Consider the following 18,230-nt stretch of genomic DNA (forward strand, 5'->3'; position numbering starts at 1 on the left):
AATATTGTCTGTTGTTCGTCTTTTTTTAATAAATCCAGTTTGGTCTATATTTACTATTTTTGGTACATAGTCGGCTAATCTGTTTGCTAATAGTTTAGCTATTATCTTATAATCTGTGTTAAGTAAAGATATTGGTCTATATGACGCTGGTGCGAGTGGATCTTTCCCTTGCTTTGGTATTACTGTAATTATTGCTGTTTTGCATGAATCTGGTAAGCTTTGTGCTTTATCAATCTGGTTGATTCCTTCCAGGAGGGGAGGAATTAATAAATCTTTAAATTTTTTATAGAATTCTATTGGGAATCCATCCTCTCCTGGTGTTTTATTATTTGGTAGTTTTTTTATTATCTCTTGTATTTCTACTATTTCAAATGGTTCTGTTAATTTATTTTGTTCCTCTATTTGTAATTTTGGTAGTTCAATTTTAGTTAAAAATTCATCTATTTTGTCTTCTTTCCCTTCGTTTTCAGTTTGGTATAATTGTTCGTAGAATTCTCTGAAGTTTTCATTAATCTCCGTTGGATTATATGTGATTTGTTTATTTTTTTCCTTGATGCCAATACCATTCTCTTAGTTTGTTCTGTCTTAAGCTGCCATGCTAGAATTTTGTTCGTTTTTTTCTCCGTTCATAATATTCTGTTTTGTCTTCATTATGTTCTTCTCCACCTTATAGATTTGTAGTGTTTCATATTTTATTTTTTTATCTGCCAATTCTCTTCTTTTAGTTGTATCTTCCTTCATTGCTAATTCTTTTTCTATATTTACTATTTCCCTTTCCAACTGTTCTGTTTCCTGATTGTAGTCCTTCTTCATCTTGGTTACATAACTTATTATTTGCCCTCTGATGAACGCTTTCATTGCATCCCATAGTATAAACTCATCTTTCACTGATTCCGTATTTATTTCAAAGTACATTTTAATTTGTCTTTCAATTAATTCTCTAAAATCCTGCCTTTTAAGTAGCATGGAGTTTAATCTCCATCTATACATTCTTGGAGGGATGTCCTCTAACTCTATTGTCAATATGAGGGGTGAGTGGTCCGATAATATTCTAGCTTTATATTCTGTGTTTCTTACTCTATCTTGCACACGAGCTGATAACAGGAATAGGTCTATTCTTGAGTATGTTTTATGTCTACCCGAATGATATGAATATTCCTTTTCCTTTGGGTGTTGTTTCCTCCATATATCCAAAAGTTGCATTTCTTCCATCGATTTAATTATAAATTTGGTTACTTTGTTCTTTCTGTTAATTTTTTCCCCAGTTTTATCCATGTTTGAATCCAAATTAAGGTTGAAATCCCCTCCTATTAGGATGTTCCCTTGCGTTTCTGCTATCTTCAAAAAAATATCTTGCATAAATTTTTGATCTTCTTCGTTAGGTGAATATATATTGAGTAAATTCCAAAACTTCGAATATATCTGACATTTTATCATTACATATCTCCCTGCTGGATCTATTATTTCCTCTTCTATTTTAATTGGTACATTTTTACTGATTAATATAGCTACTCCTCTAGCTTTTGAATTATATGACGCTGCTGTTGCATGTCCTACCCAATCTCTCTTTAATTTCTTGTGCTCCATTTCAGTTAAATGTGATTCTTGCACGAATGCTATTATCAATTTTTTCTTTTTTCAGTAAATTTAGCAGTTTCTTCCTTTTGATTTGGTTATGTATTCCGTTAATATTTAAAGTCATATAGTTCAACGTAGCCATTTCATACTTTGTTTATTTTCCTTTCCGTTTCCTCATCATCACCTTTCCTTCTTATCCATTTTTGCTTTCTTTTTTTGAACACTTTATAAGACAACATTTCTAAAACATCAAACATTTCCCTTATTCTCCTATCTAAAATTTCTTTAACCCCACTATCCCCTCCCCTTCCTGAGTTGTCCTTTATCCCTTGTCGGGCAACCACATCTCCCCTCTCCATTTGGATTTGCGAATTCACTTGCAAGCGTCAACTGATTTCGCAGTGACCGTAACTCCTCCCCACCCAGCCCCCCCAGAAAAGATTTCAATTTTCATATATAACAAAGGTCACTCTCTTAATTCCCTCCTTACTTCCTTTCTTTCCCTTATTAATTCTTATCTATACTCTATATATTTTCCTTTAAATATGGATACACTCATGTACACACATATATACACACACACACATATATATATATATACACCCATATACACACATACATATAGTTCGTGATCATTTTTACTCTCGTTACATTTCTTCATCTCTCTGTCTGTTTTGTAGTTGTTCTGCAAATTTTCGTGCTTCCTCCGGATTCGAGAATAGTCTGTTTTGCTGCCCTGGAATAACTATTTTAAGTACCGCTGGGTACTTTAGCATAAATTTATATCCTTTTTTCCATAGGATCGCTTTTGCTGTATTAAACTCCTTTCTCTTCTTCAGGAGTTCAAAACTTATGTCTGGATATAAAAAAATTTTTTGACCTTTGTATTCCAGTGGATTTTTGTCTTCTCTTATTTTCTTCATTGCTTTCTCCAATATATTTTCTCTTGTTGTATATCTTAAGAATTTTACTAAAATGGATCTTGGTTTTTGTTGTGGCTGTGGTTTCGGGGCTAATGTTCTATGTGCCCTTTCTATTTCCATTTCTTCCTGTAATTCTGGTCTTCCTAGGACCCTGGGGATCCAATCTTTTATAAATTATCTCATATTCTTGCCTTCTTCATCTTCCTTAAGGCCCACTATCTTAATATTATTTATTCTATTATAATTTTCCATTATATCTATCTTCTGAGCTAACAGCTCTTGTGTCTCTTTAACTTTTTTATTAGATTCTTCTAATTTCTTTTTTAAGTCCTCTACTTCCATTTCTACGGCTGTTTCTCGTTCTTCCACTTTGTCCACTCTTTTTCCTATATCTGACATGACCATCTCTAATCTATTCATTTTTTCTTCTGTACTCTTAATTCTTTTTATTTCACTAAATTCTTGTGATTGCCATTCTTTTACTGATTCCATATATTCTTTAAAAAAAAATATATCCATTGTCTTGCCTTTCCCATTTCTCTATGTTCTTCTTCTTCCTCTGGGTTGGTCATCTATTGTTTCCTTGTTTTCTTTTTACTCTCTTCTTTCTTGTTCTCGTTGTTTTCTATGTTCTCTTCCTGTTGTGTTGCAGCTGTCATTCTCAGCTGTGGAGATCGACTCCTCAGCTGGTCCCCCCTCCCGTCAGTGTTTTTTTTTTAATGCGCGGTTGCGCACTTTTACTTGGCTCCGTGAGCCATTTTTGTAGTCTCGAGCTCGGGACTTCAATTGACCTGAGGGAGCGGGCTTCTCTCTCCGTGGCGGGCCTCCTCGGACAGGTAAGGCCTTCACCTTCTTCCGACGTTCTTTCTTCTTCTCGTTGCTTTCGACTTTTCTTTCTTCGCTGCCATTTTCTTCCCACCTTTACTTTCACTTTGTTTTAATTTTTATGTTTGTGCCTTTGTGTTTTGTGTGTTTTTTTTTTAAATTTTTCCGGTGAGGGCTGGAGTTCCCCGACCGGCCACTACTCCATCACATGACTCCTCCCCCTCACACTCTTGTTTAAAAATGTAATCCCCCATTTCTCTGCTCATATTTCCATCTGATCGATATTCTGCTGAGTGTTTACATTTTTCCCCATCCAAATCATAGAGAGAGATATGGAAAAATATGACAAGTGAAATACCAGATCTGCTCTCTGCAAAGCATTATTGATCACTACTCCTGTCTTCTATGGCCAAGCCAAGAAGTTTATCAACTCAGCATGGAGCCCTTGTACCTAGACCTTCTGGATCAGTCTGTCAAGAGGGGCCTTGTCCAATTCCTTGTGAACAAGATCCACGGGTGACCTTTGTCACCTCCTTAAAAATCCCGCTCAAATTCAAACGCCTTGACCTCCTCCACACAAAACTAACACAATTACGAATGTATCAGAACCCCGAGATGTGAGAGGTTGTTGGAGGTTTGGATCTGGAGCTTGGGCGGCCGATGGTTTGGATCAGACTCTGTGGGGCTGCAGAAGTGCTGGAGGCGAATCCTCAGACACTTAGTGACTCCCGGGGGGGGGGGGAGGAATCTCTTTTGCACCACTTTCTCTGACTGTAGAGGCACCTGGCAATTGAGGGCGGCAGGGTTGGCGTGGCAGTTAACGCAACACCTTTATTGGGACTGGGCTTTGAATCCCACACTGTATCTATGGAGTTTGTACATTCTCCCCATGTCTGCGTGGGTTTTCCCTGGGGGCTCTGGTTTCCTCCCAGTGTTCAAAATGTACCTGCCGGCGTGTAGGATAATGGGGTATAAATTGGGTGGCACAGGCTTGTGAACCAAAATGGCCTGTTACCATGACACACGCCTAAAAAAATTCTGCTGATGGCAAATCTGTCTGCCTTATGGCAGACTAAAGCAGATCCCGTGTAATATTATGTCTGTTTTATTGCATGAATGACAATAAAGAAATCTTGAATGCTCCTGCTTTATCAAACACCTCTACACCCAAGAATCTTTTCCTTTAATTACCCCACCACTTTTGCCAGGATCACCAATCAATAATTTACTGGATTATCAAGTATCTGGAAAGACCTGAATCATCATGGCACAGAAGGTGATGGACCACATGCTGGTCAACATGGATATGATGGGCCAAATGGCCTAGTTCTGTGCTGTACAAGTTTGGGACTTTGGAGTCGATGGGAAAGTGAAGTTGAGGCTGCAATCAGTTTGGAAGAGTCCGATGCAGAGGTGAATGGCTGTTCCCAATTTGTACATTGACACTACACATCAGCCACAGATAACAATGATTTGGAGCTAGGTGGAAATATATTGGCACCAGGAAGGGAAGGAATCTCCCCTTCTCTTTAAAACACTTTAATAGGCATTCCCTGGAGTTCACTTAAACTATTGACCTATTGTGGACACTCAACATCTCCTCACTTATCATGAAAGCGCAACAGCGACTGCCACTTCCTGAGAAGACTGAAGTGGGCAAGGTTACTGGCCACCATGATGTCAACCTTCTACAGGGGCTCTAGCAAGAGCATTCTGGCCGGCTGCTTCACAGTGTGGGTATGGTTGCTGCAAGGAAATGAATCGGAGGTCAATCCACAGAGCGGCAGAGAAGATCACAGGAGTCTCCCTCCCCTCACATCGACATGATCTACCGGGATCGTTGTCTGAAGATGGTGCACAAAATCATTTGAGGACCCCTTGCACCCTGCACACAGCATCTTGCAGCTGAATGATCAAAGGAACTGCTCACACAAACCATCAGAGTCTCTCATATCATGTAACAATATTTATTTTTTTTAATAGATGAAATACTTGTCCTGCATATGTATTGTTTGTCTGTGTGTATTATGTCTGGTTGTTTGCGTGTTTTTGCACCGAGGACTGGAATTCGCTTCTTCGGCAGGTTGTACTTGTACAATCAGATGACAATAAACTTGACTTGAAAATACTACCATAGGACCTATAATCTGGGAGCAGCATGTTCCTCAGTTTAATTTCCCCCCTGGATTCAGTGACATTGAATCCGTGAGAAGTAACATGAAACACTGGGTTTTCAATTCAGCCTCTGGTCATCAAACAGAGTTTCTGAGAAAATTCCCCAAATCTTTGCTAGCAGGTCCTGAATGTGACCAAGCTAATCACAGTAATACTGCTATTTTAGGACATCCTTACCAGCCTTCCTTTGTCTGATAACACTCGCACAGACTGGGCTCCAAAATATTTCAGCAGATCCACCTTCTCATTGCAGGACAGCTCGGATGGTAGATGCCTCACCAGAATGGTCTTGCTGCTTTTGGTGAGAGGGGAAATGTTCTCTGAACAGCCTGGAACAGCCATTGTGCTGAGGGGACAAAGAAATTCCGGGTGTTAAGCTCCAGGCACCGTCAAAAAGAGAGAGCGAGCAAGGCTCTATCTAGGCATGGGGGGCTGGGAGCATGAAAAGGTGTGAGAGAGGGGGCTGAGAGAGGAGGGGGGGCCAGAGGAGGAAGACCAGGAGTCGGGGGGGTGAAAGGGGATGAGAATGGAGGGGCGGGAGTGGGGGCCCAGAGGAGGGAGACCAGGAGTCGGGTGGGTGGAAGGGGATGAGAATGGGGGGGGGGGGCGGGAGTGGGGGGCCAGAGGAGGAAGACCAGGAGTCGGGGGGGTGAAAGGGGATGAGAATGGAGGGGCGGGAGTGGGGGGCCAGAGGAGGGAGACCAGGAGTCGGGTGGGTGGAAGGGGATGAGAATGGGGGGGGCAGGAGTGGGGGGCCAGAGGAGGGAGACCAGGAGTCGGGGGGGGTGAAAGGGGATGAGAATGGAGGGGCGGGAGTGGGGGGCCAGAGGAGGGAGACCAGGAGTCGGGTGGGTGGAAGGGGATGAGAATGGGGGGGGGCGGGAGTGGGGGGCCAGAGGAGGGAGACCAGGAGTCGGGGGGGTGAAAGGGGATGAGAATGGAGGGGCGGGAGTGGGGGCCCAGAGGAGGGAGACCAGGAGTCGGGTGGGTGGAAGGGGATGAGAATGGGGGGGGGCGGGAGTGGGGGGCCAGAGGAGGGAGACCAGGAGTCGGGGGGTGAAAGGGGATGAGAATGGAGGGGCGGGAGTGGGGGGCCAGAGGAGGGAGACCAGGAGTCGGGTGGGTGGAAGGGGATGAGAATGGGGGGGGGGGGCGGGAGTGGGGGGCCAGAGGAGGGAGACCAGGAGTCGGGTGGGTGGAAGGGGATGAGAATGGGGGGGGCGGGAGTGGGGGGCCAGAGGAGGGAGACCAGGAGTCGGGTGGGTGGAAGGGGATGAGAATGGGGGGGGGGGCGGGAGTGGGGGGCCAGAGGAGGGAGACCAGGAGTCGGGTGGGTGGAAGGGGATGAGAATGGGGGGGGGGGCGGGAGTGGGGGGCCAGAGGAGGGAGACCAGGAGTCGGGGGGGGGGTGAAAGGGGATGAGAATGGAGGGGCGGGAGTAGGGAGCCAGAGGAGGGAGACCAGGAGTCGGGTGGGTGGAAGGGGATGAGAATGGTGGGGGGGGCGGGAGTGGGGGTCCAGAGGAGGGAGACCAGGAGTCGGGGGGGGGTGAAAGGGGATGAGAATGGAGGGGCGGGAGTGGGGGGCCAGAGGAGGGAGACCAGGAGTCGGGTGGGTGGAAGGGGATGAGAATGGGGGGGGGCGGGAGTGGGGGCCCAGAGGAGGGAGACCAGGAGTCGGGTGGGTGGAAGGGGATGAGAATGGGGGGGGGCGGGAGTGGGGGGCCAGAGGAGGGAAACCAGGAGTCGGGTGGGTGGAAGGGGATGAGAATGGTGGGGGGGGCGGGAGTGGGGGTCCAGAGGAGGGAGACCAGGAGTCGGGGGGGGGTGAAAGGGGATGAGAATGGAGGGGCGGGAGTGGGGGGCCAGAGGAGGGAGACCAGGAGTCGGGTGGGTGGAAGGGGATGAGAATGGGGGGGGGCGGGAGTGGGGGCCCAGAGGAGGGAGACCAGGAGTCGGGTGGGTGGAAGGGGATGAGAATGGGGGGGGGCGGGAGTGGGGGGCCAGAGGAGGGAGACCAGGAGTCGGGTGGGTGGAAGGGGATGAGAATGGGGGGGGCGGGAGTGGGGGGCCAGAGGAGGGAGACCAGGAGTCGGGGGGGTGAAAGGGGATGAGAATGGAGGGGCGGGAGTGGGGGGCCAGAGGAGGGAGACCAGGAGTCGGGGGGGTGAAAGGGGATGAGAATGGGGGGGGGCGGGAGTGGGGGGCCAGAGGAGGGAGACCAGGAGTCGGGTGGGTGGAAGGGGATGAGAATGGGGGGGGGCGGGAGTGGGGGGGGCCAAAGGAAGGACTCCAGGAGTGGGGGGGGGGGGAGGGGCAGAGGTTATTGGAAGAACCAGCCACACTTACCTCTCCTTCCTAACGCCAGAGCCACTCCGCGAAGCCCTGAACCGCTGTGCGCCTGCGCCGCCTTCGCCCCGCCTCCGCAGCGGAGAGTGACAGCGTCGCCCACGTGACGCAGCGAGGGTGGCGGGATGTACGCATGCGCTACACAACCCAGGTGGACGGCGGAGCTTGGCCCCGGTTGTGTGACTGTGTCTCCCCTTACGGGACCAGGACGAACCTGCAACCTGCACGGACACGGACATGGACACGGACACGGGCCACACCAGATCCTTCAGGTTCCGGGTGAGGGAGGGAGATGTCAGAGAGTAGTGGTGGATAATGAGCTGGCGTGGTCAGTGGGGAGGCCGGACCCCCGGCTTCAGGCTGGAGGCCCGTGGCCAGTGGGGAGGCCGGACCCCCGGCTTCAGGCTGGAGGCCCGTGGCCAGTGGGGAGGCCGGACCCCCGGCTTCAGGCTGGAGGCCCGTGGCCAGTGGGGAGGCCGGACCCCCGGCTTCAGGCTGGAGGCCCGTGGTCAGTGGGGAGGCCGGACCCCCAGCTTCAGGCTGGAGGCCCGTGGCTAGTGGGGAGGCCGGTCCCCCGGCTTCAGGCTGGAGGCCCGTGGCCAGTGGGGAGGCCGGACCCCCTCAGTGGGGAGGCCAGACCCCCGGCTTCAGGCTGGAGGCCCGTGGCCAGTGGGGAGGCCGGAGCCCCGGCTTCAGGCTGGAGGCCCGTGGCCAGTGGGGAGGCCGGACCCCCGGCTTCAGGCTGGAGGCCCGTGGCCAGTGGGGAGGCCGGACCCCCGGCTTCAGGCTGGAGGCCCGTGGCCAGTGGGGAGGCCGGACCCCCGGCTTCAGGCTGGAGGCCCGTGGTCAGTGGGGAGGCCGGACCCCCAGCTTCAGGCTGGAGGCCCGTGGCTAGTGGGGAGGCCGGTCCCCCGGCTTCAGGCTGGAGGCCCGTGGCCAGTGGGGAGGCCGGACCCCCTCAGTGGGGAGGCCAGACCCCCGGCTTCAGGCTGGAGGCACGTGGCCAGTGGGGAGGCCGGACCCCCGGCTTCAGGCTGGTGGCCCGTGGTCAGTGGGGAGGCCGGACCCCCGGCTTCAGGCTGGAGGCCCGTGGCCAGTGGGGAGGCCGGACCCCCGGCTTCAGGCTGGAGGCCCGTGGCCAGTGGGGAGGCCGGACCCCCGGCTTCAGGCTGGAGGCCCGTGGCCAGTGGGGAGGCCGGACCCCCGGCTTCAGCTGGAGGCCCGTGGCCAGTGAGGAGGCCGGACCCCCGGCTTCAGGCTGGATGCTCGTGGCCAGTGGGGAGGTCGGACCCCCGGCTTCAGGCTGGTGGCCCGTGGCCAGTGGGTAGGCCGGACCCCCGGCTTCAGGCTGGAGGCCCGTGGTCAGTGGGGAGGCCGGACCCCCGGCTTCAGGCTGGAGGCCCGTGGCCAGTGGGGAGGCGGGATCCCCGGCTTCAGGCTGGAGGCCCGTGGCCAGTGTGGAGGCCGGACCCCCGGCTTCAGGCTGGAGGCCCGTGGCCAGTGGGGAGGCTGTACCCCCGGCTTCAGGCTGGAGGCCCGTGGCCAGTGTGGAGGCCGGACCCCCGGCTTCAGGCTGGAGGCCCGTGGTCAGTGGGGAGGCCGGACCCCCGGCTTCAGGCTGGAGGCCCGTGGCCAGTGCGGCCGGACCCCCGGCTTCAGGCTGGTGGCCCGTGGCTAGTGGGGAGGCCGGACCCCCGGCTTCAGGCTGGTGGCCCGTGGTCAGTGGGGAGGCCGGACCCCTGGCTTCAGGCTGGTGGCCCGTGGCCAGTGGGGAGGCCGGACCCCCGGCTTCAGGCTGGTGGCCCGTGGCCAGTGGGTAGGCCGGACCCCCGGCTTCAGGCTGGAGGCCCGTGGCCAGTGGGGAGGCCGGACCCCCGGCTTCAGGCTGGTGGCCCATGGCTAGTGGGGAGGCCGGACCCCCGGCTTCAGGCTGGTGGCCCGTGGTCAGTGGGGAGGCCGGACCCCCGGCTTCAGGCTGGAGGCCCGTGGCCAGTGGGGAGGCCGGACCCCCGGCTTCAGGCTGGAGGCCGGTGGCCAGTGGGGAGGCCGGACCCCCGGCTTCAGGCTGGAGGCCCGTGGTCAGTGGGGAGGCCGGACCCCCGGCTTCAGGCTGGAGGCCCGTGGTCAGTGGGGAGGCCGGACCCCCGGCTTCAGGCTGGAGGCCCGTGGCCAGTGGGGAGGCCGGACCCCCGGCTTCAGGCTGGAGGCCCGTGGCCAGTGGGGAGGCCGGACCCCCTGCTTCAGGCTGGAGGCCCGTGGCCAGTGGGGAGGCCGGACCCCCGGCTTTAGGCTGGAGGCCCGTGGTCAGTGGGGAGGCCGGACCCCCGGCTTCAGGCTGGTGGCCCGTGGCCAGTGGGGAGGCCGGACCCCCGGCTTCAGGCTGGAGGCCCGTGGCCAGTGGGGAGGCCGGACCCCCGGCTTCAGGCTGGTGGCCCGTGGTCAGTGGGGAGGCCGGACCCCCGGCTTCAGGCTGGTGGCCCGTGGTCAGTGGGGAGGCCGGACCCCCGGCTTCAGGCTGGAGGCCCGTGGCCAGTGGGGAGGCCGGACCCCCGGCTTCAGGCTGGAGGCCCGTGGCCAGTGGGGAGGCCGGACCCCCTGCTTCAGGCTGGAGGCCCGTGGCCAGTGGGGAGGCCGGACCCCCGGCTTCAGGCTGGAGGCCCATGGCCAGTGGGGAGGCCGGATCCCCGGCTTCAGGCTGGTGGCCCATGGTCAGTGGGGAGGCCGGACCCCCGGCTTCAGGCTGGAGACCCGTGGTCAGTGGGGAGGCCGGACCCCCGGCTTCAGGCTGGAGACCCGTGGTAAGTGGGGAGGCCGGACCCCCGGCTTCAGGCTGGAGGCCCGTGGTCAGTGGGGAGGCCGGACCCCCGGCTTCAGGATGGAGGCCCGTGGCCAGTGGGGAGTCCGGACCCCCGGCTTCAGACTGGAGACCCGTGGCCAGTGGGGAGGCCGGACCCCCCGGCTTCAGGCTGAAGGCCCGTGGCCAGTGGGGAGGCCGGACCCCCGGCTTCAGGCTGGAGGCCCGTGGTCAGTGGGGAATCCGGACCCCCGGCTTCAGGCTGGAGGCCAGTGGGGAGGCCGGACCCCCGGCTTCAGGCTGGTGGCCCGTGGTCAGTGGGGAGGCCGGACCCCCGGCTTCAGGCTGGAGGCCCGTGGCCAGTGGGGAGGCCGGACCCCCGGCTTCAGGCTGGAGGCCCGTGGTCAGTGGGGAGGCCGGACCCCCGGCTTCAGGCTGGTGGCCCGTGGCCAGTGGGGAGGTCGGACCCCCGGCTTCAGGCTGGTGGCCCGTGGTCAGTGGGGAGGCCGGACCCCCGGCTTCAGGCTGGAGGCCCGTGGTCAGTGGGGAGGACAGACCCCCGGCTTCAGGCTGGAGGCCCGTGGCCAGTGGGGAGGCCGGACCCCCGGCTTCAGGCTGGAGGCCCGTGGCCAGTGGGGAGGCCGGACCCCCGGCTTCAGGCTGGAGGCCCGTGGCTAGTGGGGAGGCCGGACCCTCGGCTTCAGGCTGGTGGCCCGTGGTCAGTGGGGAGGCCGGACCCCCGGCTTCAGGCTGGAGGCCCGTGGTCAGTGGGGAGGCCGGACCCCCGGCTTCAGGCTGGAGGCCCGTGGCCAGTGGGGAGGCCGGACCCCCGGCTTCAGGCTGGAGGCCCTTGGTCAGTGGGGCCGGACCCCCGGCTTCAGGCTGGAGGCCCGTGGCCAGTGGGGAGGCCGGAGCCCCGGCTTCAGGCTGGAGGCCCGTGGCCAGTGGGGAGGCCGGACCCCTGGCTTCAGGCTGGTGGCCCGTGGCCAGTGGGGAGGCCGGACCCCCGGCTTCAGGCTGGTGGCCCGTGGCCAGTGGGTAGGCCGGACCCCCGGCTTCAGGCTGGAGGCCCGTGGCCAGTGGGGAGGCCGGACCCCCGGCTTCAGGCTGGTGGCCCATGGCTAGTGGGGAGGCCGGACCCCCGGCTTCAGGCTGGTGGCCCGTGGTCAGTGGGGAGGCCGGACCCCCGGCTTCAGGCTGGAGGCCCGTGGCCAGTGGGGAGGCCGGACCCCCGGCTTCAGGCTGGAGGCCCGTGGCCAGTGGGGAGGCCGGACCCCCGGCTTCAGGCTGGAGGCCCGTGGTCAGTGGGGAGGCCGGACCCCCGGCTTCAGGCTGGAGGCCCGTGGTCAGTGGGGAGGCCGGACCCCCGGCTTCAGGCTGGAGGCCCGTGGCCAGTGGGGAGGCCGGACCCCCGGCTTCAGGCTGGAGGCCCGTGGTCAGTGGGGAGGCCGGACCCCCGGCTTCAGGCTGGTGGCCCGTGGCCAGTGGGGAGGCCGGACCCCCGGCTTCAGGCTGGAGGCCCGTGGCCAGTGGGGAGGCCGGACCCCCGGCTTCAGGCTGGTGGCCCGTGGTCAGTGGGGAGGCCGGACCCCCGGCTTCAGGCTGGAGGCCCGTGGCCAGTGGGGAGGCCGGACCCCGGCTTCAGGCTGGAGGCGCGTGGCCAGTGGGGAGGCCGGACCCCCGGCTTCAGGCTGGAGGCCCGTGGTCAGTGGGGAGGCCGGAGCCCCGGCTTCAGGCTGGAGGCCCGTGGTCAGTGGGGAGACCGGACCCCCGGCTTCAGGCTGGAGGCCCGTGGCCAGTGGGGAGGCCGGACCCCCGGCTTCAGGCTGGAGGCCCGTGGCCAGTGGGGAGGCCGGACTCCCGGCTTCAGGCTGTTGGCCCGTGGTCAGTGGGGAGGCAGGACCCCCGGCTTCAGGCTGGAGGCCCGTGGTCAGTGGGGAGGCCGGACCCCCGGCTTCAGGCTGGAGGCCCGTGGCCAGTGGGGAGGCCGGACTCCCGGCTTCAGGCTGGTGGCCCGTGGCCAGTGTGGAGGCCGGACCCCCGGCTTCAGGCTGGTGGCCCGTGGTCAGTGAGGAGGCCGGACCCCCGGCTTCAGGCTGGAGGCCCGTGGTCAGTGGGGAGGCCGGACCCCCGGCTTCTGGCTGGAGGCCCGTGGTCAGTGGGGAGGCCGGACCCCCGGCTTCAGGCTGGAGGCCCGTGGCCAGTGGGGAGGCCGGACCCCCGGCTTCAGGCTGGAGGCCCGTGGCCAGTGGGGAGGTCGGACCCCCGGCTTCAGGCTGGAGGCCCGTGGTCAGTGGGGAGGTCGGACCCCCGGCTTCAGGCTGGAGGCCCGTGGCCAGTGGGGAGGCCGGACCCCCGGCTTCAGGCTGGAGGCCCGTGGCCAGTGGGGAGGCCGGACGCCCGGCTTCAGGCTGGAGGCCCGTGGCCAGTGGGGAGGCCGGACCCCCGGCTTCAGGCTGGTGGCCCGTGGCCTGTGGGGAGGCCGGACCCCCGGCTTCAGGCTGGTGGCCCGTGGTCAGTGGGGAGGCCGGACCCCCGGCTTCAGGCTGGTGGCTAGTGGGGAGGGCGGACCCCCGGCTTCAGGCTGGTGGCCCGTGGTCAGTGGGGAGGCCGGACCCCCGGCTTCAGGCTGGAGGCCCGTGGTCAGTGGGGAGGCCGGACCCCCGGCTTCAGGCTGGAGGCCCGTGGCCAGTGGGGAGGCCGGACCCCCGGCTTCAGGCTGGAGGCCCGTGGCCAGTGGGGAGGCCGGACCCCCGGCTTCAGGCTGGAGGCCCGTGGCCAGTGGGGAGGCCGGACCCCCGGCTTCAGGCTGGAGGCCCGTGGCCAGTGGGGAGGTCGGACCCCCGGCTTCAGGCTGGAGGCCCGTGGCCCGTGGGGAGGCAGGACCCCCGGCTTCAGGATGGAGGCCCGTGGCCAGTGGGGAGGCTGGACTCCCGGCTTCAGGCTGGTGGCCCGTGGCCAGCGTGGAGGCCGGACCCCCGGCTTCAGGCTGGAGGCCAGTGGCCAGTGGGGAGGCCGGAACCCCGGCTTCAGGCTGGTGGCCCGTGGTCAGTGGGGCCAGACCCCCGGCTTCAGGCTGGAGACCCGTGGTCAGTGGGGAGGCCGGACCCCCGGCTTCAGGCTGGAGACCAGTGGTCAGTGGGGAGGCCGGACCCCCGGCTTCAGGCTGGAGGCCCGTGGTCAGTGGGGAGGTCGGACCCCCGGCTTCAGGCTGGAGGCCCGTGGTCAGTGGGGAGGCCGGACCCCCGGCTTCAGGCTGGAGGCCCGTGGCCAGTGGGGAGGCCGGACCCCCGGCTTCAGGCTGGAGGCCCGTGGCCAGTGGGGAGGTCGGACACCCGGCTTCAGGCTGGGGGCCCGTGGTCAGTGGGGAGGCCGGACCCCCGGCTTCAGGCTGGAGGCCCGTGGCCAGTGGGGAGGCGGGACCCCCGGCTTCAGGCTGGAGGCCCGTGGCCAGTGTGGAGGCCGGACCCCCGGCTTCAGGCTGGAGGCCCGTGGTCAGTGGGGAGGCCGGACCCCCGGCTTCAGGCTGGAGGCCCGTGGCTAGTGGGGGAGGCCCGTCCCCCGGCTTCAGGCTGGAGGCCCGTGGCCAGTGGGGAGGCCGGACCCCCGGCTTCAGGCTGGAGGCCCGTGGCCAGTGGGGAGGCCGGACCCCCGGCTTCAGGCTGGAGGCCCGTGGCTAGTGGGGAGGCCGGACCCTCGGCTTCAGGCTGGTGGCCCGTGGTCAGTGGGGAGGCCGGACCCCCGGCTTCAGGCTGGAGGCCCGTGGTCAGTGGGGAGGCCGGACCCCCGGCTTCAGGCTGGAGGCCCGTGGCCAGTGGGGAGGCCGGACCCCCGGCTTCAGGCTGGAGGCCCTTGGTCAGTGGGGCCGGACCCCCGGCTTCAGACTGGAGGCCCGTGGCCAGTGGGGAGGCCGGAGCCCCGGCTTCAGGCTGGAGGCCCGTGGCCAGTGGGGAGGCCGGACCCCTGGCTTCAGGCTGGTGGCCCGTGGCCAGTGGGGAGGCCGGACCCCCGGCTTCAGGCTGGTGGCCCGTGGCCAGTGGGTAGGCCGGACCCCCGGCTTCAGGCTGGAGGCCCGTGGCCAGTGGGGAGGCCGGACCCCCGGCTTCAGGCTGGTGGCCCATGGCTAGTGGGGAGGCCGGACCCCCGGCTTCAGGCTGGTGGCCCGTGGTCAGTGGGGAGGCCGGACCCCCGGCTTCAGGCTGGAGGCCCGTGGCCAGTGGGGAGGCCGGACCCCCGGCTTCAGGCTGGAGGCCCGTGGCCAGTGGGGAGGCCGGACCCCCGGCTTCAGGCTGGAGGCCCGTGGTCAGTGGGGAGGCCGGACCCCCGGCTTCAGGCTGGAGGCCCGTGGTCAGTGGGGAGGCCGGACCCCCGGCTTCAGGCTGGAGGCCCGTGGCCAGTGGGGAGGCCGGACCCCCGGCTTCAGGCTGGAGGCCCGTGGCCAGTGGGGAGGCCGGACCCCCTGCTTCAGGCTGGAGGCCCGTGGCCAGTGGGGAGGCCGGACCCCCGGCTTCAGGCTGGAGGCCCGTGGTCAGTGGGGAGGCCGGACCCCCGGCTTCAGGCTGGTGGCCCGTGGCCAGTGGGGAGGCCGGACCCCCGGCTTCAGGCTGGAGGCCCGTGGCCAGTGGGGAGGCCGGACCCCCGGCTTCATGCTGGTGGCCCGTGGCTAGTGGGGAGGCCGGACCCCCTGCTTCAGGCTGGTGGCCCGTGGTCAGTGGGGAGGCCGGACCCCCGGCTTCAGGCTGGAGGCCCGTGGCCAGTGGGGAGGCCGGACCCCCGGCTTCAGGCTGGAGGCGCGTGGCCAGTGGGGAGGCCGGATCCCCGGCTTCAGGCTGGTGGCCCGTGGTCAGTGGGGAGGCCGGACCCCCGGCTTCAGGCTGGAGGCCCGTGGCCAGTGGGGAGGCCGGACCCCCGGCTTCAGGCTGGAGGCGCGTGGCCAGTGGGGAGGCCGGATCCCCGGCTTCAGGCTGGAGGCCCGTGGTCAGTGGGGAGGTCGGACCCCCGGCTTCAGGCTGGAGGCCCGTGGCCAGTGGGGAGGCCGGACGCCCGGCTTCAGGCTGGAGGCCCGTGGCCAGTGGGGAGGCCGGACCCCCGGCTTCAGGCTGGTGGCCCGTGGCCTGTGGGGAGGCCGGACCCCCGGCTTCAGGCTGGTGGCCCGTGGTCAGTGGGGAGGCCGGACCCCCGGCTTCAGGCTGGTGGCCCGTGTCTAGTGGGGAGGGCGGACCCCCGGCTTCAGGCTGGTGGCCCGTGGTCAGTGGGGAGGCCGGACCCCCGGCTTCAGGCTGGAGGCCCGTTGTCAGTGGGGAGGCCGGACCCCCGGCTTCAGGCTGGAGGCCCGTGGCCAGTGGGGAGGCCGGACCCCCGGCTTCAGACTGGAGGCCCGTGGTCAGTGGGGAGGCCGGAGCCCCGGCTTCAGGCTGGAGGCCCGTGGTCAGTGGGGAGGCCGGACCCCCGGCTTCAGGCTGGAGGCCCGTGGCCAGTGGGGAGGCCGGACCCCCGGCTTCAGGCTGGAGGCCCGTGGCCAGTGGGGAGGCCGGACTCCCGGCTTCAGGCTGGTGGCCCGTAGTCAGTGGGGAGGCAGGACCCCCGGCTTCAGGCTGGAGGCCCGTGGTCAGTGGGGAGGCCGGACCCCCGGCTTCAGGCTGGAGGCCCGTGGCCAGTGGGGAGGCCGGACTCCCGGCTTCAGGCTGGTGGCCCGTGGCCAGTGTGGAGGCCGGACCCCCGGCTTCAGGCTGGTGGCCCGTGGTCAGTGAGGAGGCCGGACCCCCGGCTTCAGGCTGGAGGCCCGTGGTCAGTGGGGAGGCCGGACCCCCGGCTTCTGGCTGGAGGCCCGTGGTCAGTGGGGAGGCCGGACCCCCGGCTTCAGGCTGGAGGCCCGTGGCCAGTGGGGAGACCGGACCCCCGGCTTCAGGCTGGAGGCCCTTGGTCAGTGGGGCCGGACCCCCGGCTTCAGGCTGGAGGCCCGTGGCCAGTGGGGAGGCCGGAGCCCCGGCTTCAGGCTGGAGGCCCGTGGCCAGTGGGGAGGCCGGACCCCTGGCTTCAGGCTGGTGGCCCGTGGCCAGTGGGGAGGCCGGACCCCCGGCTTCAGGCTGGTGGCCCGTGGCCAGTGGGTAGGCCGGACCCCCGGCTTCAGGCTGGAGGCCCGTGGCCAGTGGGGAGGCCGGACCCCCGGCTTCAGGCTGGAGGCGCGTGGCCAGTGGGGAGGCCGGACCCCCGGCTTCAGGCTGTAGGCCCGTGGTCAGTGGGGAGGCCAGACCCCCGGCTTCAGGCTGGAGGCCCGTGGCCAGTGGGGAGGCCGGACCCCCGGCTTCAGGCTGGAGGCCCGTGGTCAGTGGGGAGGCCGGACCCCCGGCTTCAGGCTGGTGGCCCGTGGCTAGTGGGGAGGCCGGACCCCCGGCTTCAGGCTGGTGGCCCGTGGTCAGTGGGGAGGCCAGACCCCCGGCTTCAGGCTGGAGGCCCGTGGTCAGTGGGGAGGACAGACCCCCGGCTTCAGGCTGGAGGCCCGTGGCCAGTGGGGAGGCCGGACCCCCGGCTTCAGGCTGGAGGCCCGTGGCCAGTGGGGAGGCCGGACCCCCGGCTTCAGGCTGGAGGCCCGTGGCTAGTGGGGAGGCCGGACCCTCGGCTTCAGGCTGGTGGCCCGTGGTCAGTGGGGAGGCCGGACCCCCGGCTTCAGGCTGGAGGCCCGTGGTCAGTGGGGAGGCCGGACCCCCGGCTTCAGGCTGGAGGCCCGTGGCCAGTGGGGAGGCCGGACCCCCGGCTTCAGGCTGGAGGCCCTTGGTCAGTGGGGCCGGACCCCCGGCTTCAGGCTGGAGGCCCGTGGCCAGTGGGGAGGCCGGAGCCCCGGCTTCAGGCTGGAGGCCCGTGGCCAGTGGGGAGGCCGGACCCCTGGCTTCAGGCTGGTGGCCCGTGGCCAGTGGGGAGGCCGGACCCCCGGCTTCAGGCTGGTGGCCCGTGGCCAGTGGGTAGGCCGGACCCCCGGCTTCAGGCTGGAGGCCCGTGGCCAGTGGGGAGGCCGGACCCCCGGCTTCAGGCTGGTGGCCCATGGCTAGTGGGGAGGCCGGACCCCCGGCTTCAGGCTGGTGGCCCGTGGTCAGTGGGGAGGCCGGACCCCCGGCTTCAGGCTGGAGGCCCGTGGCCAGTGGGGAGGCCGGACCCCCGGCTTCAGGCTGGAGGCCCGTGGCCAGTGGGGAGGCCGGACCCCCGGCTTCAGGCTGGAGGCCCGTGGTCAGTGGGGAGGCCGGACCCCCGGCTTCAGGCTGGAGGCCCGTGGTCAGTGGGGAGGCCGGACCCCCGGCTTCAGGCTGGAGGCCCGTGGCCAGTGGGGAGGCCGGACCCCCGGCTTCAGGCTGGAGGCCCGTGGCCAGTGGGGAGGCCGGACCCCCTGCTTCAGGCTGGAGGCCCGTGGCCAGTGGGGAGGCCGGACCCCCGGCTTCAGGCTGGAGGCCCGTGGTCAGTGGGGAGGCCGGACCCCCGGCTTCAGGCTGGTGGCCCGTGGCCAGTGGGGAGGCCGGACCCCCGGCTTCAGGCTGGAGGCCCGTGGCCAGTGGGGAGGCCGGACCCCCGGCTTCATGCTGGTGGCCCGTGGCTAGT

General features: G+C 63.0%; 2 protein-coding genes across 3 annotated transcripts in view; one reads left to right on the forward strand and one right to left on the reverse strand.

Annotated features, from left to right (window-relative positions):
• The window catches only part of rnpc3 (RNA-binding region (RNP1, RRM) containing 3), a 46,655-nt gene extending 38,734 nt beyond the window's left edge, over positions 1 to 7,921 (reverse strand). For both annotated transcript variants that reach the window (XM_069939446.1, XM_069939444.1), the window contains exons 1-2: positions 7,850 to 7,921; positions 5,679 to 5,847 (exon numbers count right to left, since the gene is read on the reverse strand). In XM_069939446.1, the coding sequence (XP_069795547.1) occupies positions 5,679 to 5,843 (165 nt within the window). In that variant the 5' untranslated portion in view covers positions 5,844 to 5,847; positions 7,850 to 7,921. The remainder of the gene's footprint in view (positions 1 to 5,678; positions 5,848 to 7,849) is intronic.
• A 61-nt stretch (positions 7,922 to 7,982) lies between these two features.
• On the forward strand, positions 7,983 to 18,229 carry LOC138765356 (collagen alpha-1(III) chain-like). Its single transcript, XM_069942397.1, has 17 exons — positions 7,983 to 8,121; positions 8,344 to 8,556; positions 8,681 to 8,882; positions 10,589 to 10,828; positions 11,438 to 11,576; positions 11,705 to 11,808; positions 12,604 to 12,707; positions 13,125 to 13,278; positions 13,452 to 13,676; positions 13,899 to 14,040; positions 14,124 to 14,266; positions 14,440 to 14,578; positions 15,787 to 15,890; positions 16,147 to 16,389; positions 16,507 to 16,638; positions 17,359 to 17,497; positions 18,140 to 18,229. The coding sequence occupies exons 1-17, from the start codon at positions 7,983 to 7,985 to the stop codon at positions 18,227 to 18,229; spliced, it is 2,652 nt and encodes an 883-aa protein (XP_069798498.1).
• The last annotated feature ends 1 nt before the right edge of the window (position 18,230 follows it).

This window comes from Narcine bancroftii, chromosome 5 (genome assembly GCF_036971445.1).
Source record: "Narcine bancroftii isolate sNarBan1 chromosome 5, sNarBan1.hap1, whole genome shotgun sequence".
Lineage (NCBI taxonomy): Eukaryota > Metazoa > Chordata > Chondrichthyes > Torpediniformes > Narcinidae > Narcine > Narcine bancroftii.

Bases quoted from the DNA above. Each gene is read 5' to 3' on its own strand.
- LOC138765356 (XM_069942397.1), top strand. From the start codon at position 7,983: ATGCGCTACACAACCCAGGTGGACGGCGGAGCTTGGCCCCGGTTGTGT. The intron at 8,883-10,588 runs GCTGGTGGCCCG...CCCCGGCTTCAG, and splicing joins GGCCGGACCCCCGGCTTCAG to GCTGGAGACCCGTGGTCAGT. The intron at 14,579-15,786 runs GCCCGTGGCCAG...CCCCGGCTTCAG, and splicing joins GCCCCGGCTTCAGGCTGGAG to GCTGGTGGCCCGTGGTCAGT.